Source organism: Cynara cardunculus (genome assembly GCF_001531365.2).
Source record: "Cynara cardunculus var. scolymus isolate 2C chromosome LG 6, CcrdV1, whole genome shotgun sequence".
NCBI lineage: Eukaryota > Viridiplantae > Streptophyta > Magnoliopsida > Asterales > Asteraceae > Cynara > Cynara cardunculus.
In genome coordinates this window covers 9132105-9137182 of record NC_037533.1, presented here as the reverse complement: position 1 = coordinate 9137182, position 5078 = coordinate 9132105, and the positions used below count along the sequence as shown (strand labels likewise).

Sequence of the window (5078 nt, the reverse complement as noted above, 5' to 3'; positions counted from 1 at the left end):
TTGTGAAATTGTTTCATATAATACTTAATGAAACTGTTTCATGTATTTCTCTAACATTAATGAAACTGTTTCATGTATTTCTCTAACATTAATGAATCTGTTTCATGTATTTCTCTAACATTAATGAAACTGTTTCATGTATTTCTCTAAAATTAAAATAATGAAGTTGATAATATCTATGATTAACACCCTCTACAATAAAAATGATTAATCAACCTCTCATAATTACAAAAAAATGAACAAAATAAAAAATTATGATTGTTTGAATGCGGTTTGCACGGTTTGTACAAATTGAGTGGTTTGCATTTGATCGCTCCCCCACTTATATATACATATATATATATATATATATATATAATTAATATTAATAATATTTAATACAATATATATATATATATATATTAATATAATTTATATTATTATAATATTTATATGATATTGACACACACACATATATGTGTGTGTACACACACAGAGGAAGATGTTCATTTGAGAAGTATTAAATTTGTGAGAAGTATAGAAATGATCCTAGACCTTAGATCAAATGATCAAATTACCCGGTGCTTCACATTCAAACCCCAGATCTTGATAATTTTTTAAAGGAAGGGTAATATAGTAACTAGAAAAAGCGGAAGCGATAATCAAGATCGATCCCATTAACCATTAACCATTGATCACTTCATCCTCATCGTTGATGACAACAGAAGTATGGTTGGTGATATACGATCTCAAGTCCATTAACGATTATATCATCGATTTCTCTCGATTCTTTCTCGATCATATATCTCAATTCTAGGTTATCAAAATTATCGAATTTCTTAATCTCTTAATCAATTAAATAGTTCATATGTGAATGACATAAATATAATTCATATGTAAATCATTCGGGTTCATATACGAATCAGTTGAATAGTTCATATGTGAATCGGATAAATAGTTCATACGTGAATCAGTTAAATAGTTCATATGTGAATTACATGGGTTCACATATGAGCATATAGTTAACATGTGAATCACACAGGTATACATATGCACATATAGCTCATATGTGAATCACAGAGGTTCACATATGCATTTGCTTGCCACCTATTTGTAAAAGATAAGAACTACCCCTCTATCTTTCGCATAACTGTTACCATGCGACCAAATTATCCGGTGCTTCACAGCAAAGCCACAAATCTTGTTTAAATTTTTAAATGACGGGCTAGGATCACTTCTCTACTCACACATTTAGCACTTCTCAAATGAGCCTATGGCTACACACACTCTATATATGATATCTTGGCGCTATCTTTGGCAACTCCCAGACGCAACCTCCAATGTTCATGTCCCCTCCATCTCCCCTTACTACCCATAATCTTTCCTTCATCCTCGCTACTGACGACCGTCTCTACCTACACTACCATTGATCTCCCCCTCAAAACACCCTTGCCTCCCTGTCAAACGCCAATAAGGTTGAGCACTACCTTCACCGCTGCAACTCCTATAATTATGGTTTTCCTCCCTCTCTTCACAATCTGCTAACTCCATCGATCACCAACCTCAGCCCCTTACTGTGATTTCTGAAAAGAAAGAAAAAACAACCCTTCTTATTTCTCTTCCTTTACTGTCGATTTCAGAAGTGGTTATAACTTATAAGTGTGTGTGGGTTTTGTTGCATGTAAAGAATATTGGAGAGGGATGGTTGATAACACCAATTTTGGTGTTATTTGGGCACTAATTTCTATGAGATTTTGCTTGAGTTCTAAGTAAAGGAAGCATATTTTTCATAGTTTATTGCAAGTATCGCAGGTGCAAATCATTCGAAGAAAATATAACAAAATTGGGAGTTAACTGAGGAAATAATGATGTAATCGAGCAGTTGTATTTCAAGGACCAAAGTGAAGAATTGTTGAAGTGAAAGGATGAGTCAAAGTCCATCCAAGAAGTGAAAAGTCAAAGCAGTGACCAGGGGTACTTTCCAAGCTAGTTTGATTGGTCAAGCTCGTTTGGAACTCTTGGGCTAGTTTGTTTGCTAGTTTAAACTAGCGACCAAACTAGCGAACATCTATGAGTCGATTTAAATCATTATCACTGCTAGGGTTCGAGGCATTTAGCAATCTATCTAAAAGAAGGGCGACAAGAGGCGATTTTGGGGAGATTATTTTATCCAGATTAGGACGTATTGAAGCAACGAGACCATTGAAAAGCAATTCRTTGACAGGATCAATCTATTATTCATGGGTATTGCGATTCAAAGAGAGGTCTTATATATTTTAGATTTTTGTTCGAGAGAACATTGTTTAGATTCATGAATTCTTCTATTGTTTTGCATTACAATAACCCCGGCATGAACTAACCTTTAGAGGTTAAGGGTTGGGTTACTCTTGGATTACAAACATATGAACATATAAAGTTGTGATTTGTATAAGACTTTTCTATTTAATGAAGCATCTGATTTAAAGGTTAGTGCTTTTGTGAGTCTGATCAGTTTTCAATTGATTGGTTGCTATAAGTTAGATTCGAGAGAATTAGTTTGTAACTGGAATTGGGATGATATGCAGGTGAGAACTTGGATAGAGATATACCAACTAAGACTTAGTACACTTTATAATCTTGTTTCTAGGGAAATTTCTAGTTGCAGGTGTTGATATCGAGAGATAAAAGAATTGTTTTTCGGGAATAACCTTGTTATCATTCTAGAGAGGGTATCAGGAGTTCGAGTGATTGTGTATTCATTAGTTGAATTGTCCAACAATAATCCAACAGAAGTGTTTCGTGTGTAAAACCCCAACTCCCAACTGTTTTTCTCCTTATAACGTGTCCAAGTTTCACTCTTGCAGCTCTTTCAGATTTCTCTTTGTTTAATTAATCAGTTAATTAATTAACCCAATCATCCAATTCAGATTGTCCAATTGATGATAGTTATAGTCATTGTGTTACTTACTACCTAGTTCCTCTGGTTCGGTACTCATACTTAGTGTACATATTGCTTGATTTGACCCATACAGTTGTGGTTAGATTTAAGGGGGGTGTAAACCCGCCTATTAATGGTTCTATATGAAGAAGATTGGAAAGGTTGAGTGGGTTATGTGTGTGTGTTTTTGAAGGATGACTGGATGTGGGACGACCAGAAGTGAGTATTTCACCGATAGAGGATACAAATCAAGAAGGGTTCTTTTCTAGTGTTTCGTGTGTGTGCATGTGAAGGTGGCGGTGGTGTGTATGAATATATATATATGTATGTATGTATGTATGTATGTATGTATGTATGTATGTATGTATGTATGTATGTATGTATGTATGTATGTACGTATGTATATATGTACGTATGTATGTATGTACGTATGTATGTATGTATATGTATATGTGTGTGTGTGTGTGTGGAGGAGCGATTAAATGCAAACCACCCTGATGAGTCCAGATTTCATACAAACATGATGTAATCTTCATAGATCATGATGAACATAAAGGTAGAAAGAAGATTGTCAAAAGATGATTAGATTGATAGAGAGAGAATATTACAGCAGTAATCTTGATCAATCTGCTAATGATGATTGTTAATTACAATTACAAGGAAATCACTATTTATACTAGGAAATTGTAAAGGCTAAACTATTACAAAACAACTATACTAAGGAGAAACTTGAATACAACATTAAAGCACTAACTTGAACCCAACATTCTCCCCCTTTGGATTCAAGTTTGGACTCTTGTAAACTTCGTTTTGCGCAGTCCAAGGATTTTCTCTAACCTTCTCAGAGCATTTCTGTACTGAATCTTCTCCTCGAGCAAATTTATAGCGTTGACGAGCAAGTATCTTTCTTTGGAACTCATTCGTTTAGATTCCGCAGCCTTATCATCCATCACCCTTTTCAAGTCCAACGCCCTTCTTACAAGCATAATCGTACCGTCAGAATACTTGTTCAACTCACTGAATCTCATGAACTTTTTGACTTGAAGTTGAGCGAAGTGGATGACTCCGAACTCTGGGCTCTCAAGAACCATGTAGACTGGATAGCCGTCAATGTCTTCTAAATCTTGATTAGGTCTTTTGAGATTGATGATTCGTTGACTATCTTCAAGACCCATTTGAATATCAATAACCATTGAYARYTTTACATGATTTCGAATGAATCTCTTAATAGCCTCCAGAGCTACCAGTTATCCTTCCTTTCTAATTGTCATGTTCTTGAGTTCAAAGTACATGTATTTAAGATCGTCCAAATATAAGTTCGAGAAATCAGCTTCGCTGAATCTCCAGATCTGGCCATCCTGCCTTGTAACTTTAAACACAGGATACCAGATTCTAAGCAGTTTCTGAGCATCAATCTTCTTGATCGTGACGATTCTATGTTTTGTACGAACTTGGCTGATAGGCTGACACTTGGCTTTCAAGAGGTGACGATATTCAATTCGATAATCTTTTGGCTTCTTGTGGATTCCTAGAACTCTGTCACCACTAAGCAATTTTCTGTGACGAATGAATATCCCATAGTAGATATCTTCCAAGTATGGCTCTCGGATTCTTTCGCGATCATAACCAAAGAAGTTTGCTCTGATATGGAAAGGAATGTAATTCTTTGAGAAGATTTCGGTAGGATCAACAGTTTCTCTTGGAGTACTGACTTCAGGCATGTCAGGTAAAGCAGCAGTAGACGATTCTGGAATAGACTGAGGATCACCTTGAACGGGAAAAACTGGATCTTMTTCATCTAAGTCAGCTTCAAAATCAAAATACATTCCAGTTGACTCGTCAATGTTATCAACGTCTTCACCAAAATCCTACTCTCCACCCAAAGTAGTAAAGAATGCACTGTTGAACCCTACATTGGCAGACAAGTCCATTAACAACCTTGTTTCTAATGTGGAGTCCGCCGGCTTTTCAACCATTGGCTCGATCCTTGGACTTGCYTCCACTTCTTCGTCTTCAATAACAACAGCCTCAATTATTCTTTCCCGAACTGTTTCCGGGGCAGAACCTTCAGCAGTTACGTCCTGAGGTAATGACTCTTCATCCATTCTTGCACCTTGATGAGATGTCTCAGCCAATCTCTGCCTTTTCCTCTCCCCCTCATGACTATCAGGATCATCCTGAT

The 5078-nt window shown here is 36.0% G+C and overlaps 1 protein-coding gene across 1 annotated transcript in view; it reads right to left on the bottom strand.

Annotated features, from left to right (window-relative positions):
- Positions 1 to 5001, bottom strand: part of LOC112514123 — a 14211-nt gene extending 9210 nt beyond the window's left edge. The window contains exon 1 of the mRNA XM_025120455.1: positions 4894 to 5001. Within this exon, the coding sequence (XP_024976223.1) occupies positions 4894 to 5001 (108 nt within the window). The remainder of the gene's footprint in view (positions 1 to 4893) is intronic.
- Between the last annotated feature and the right edge of the window lie 77 nt (positions 5002 to 5078).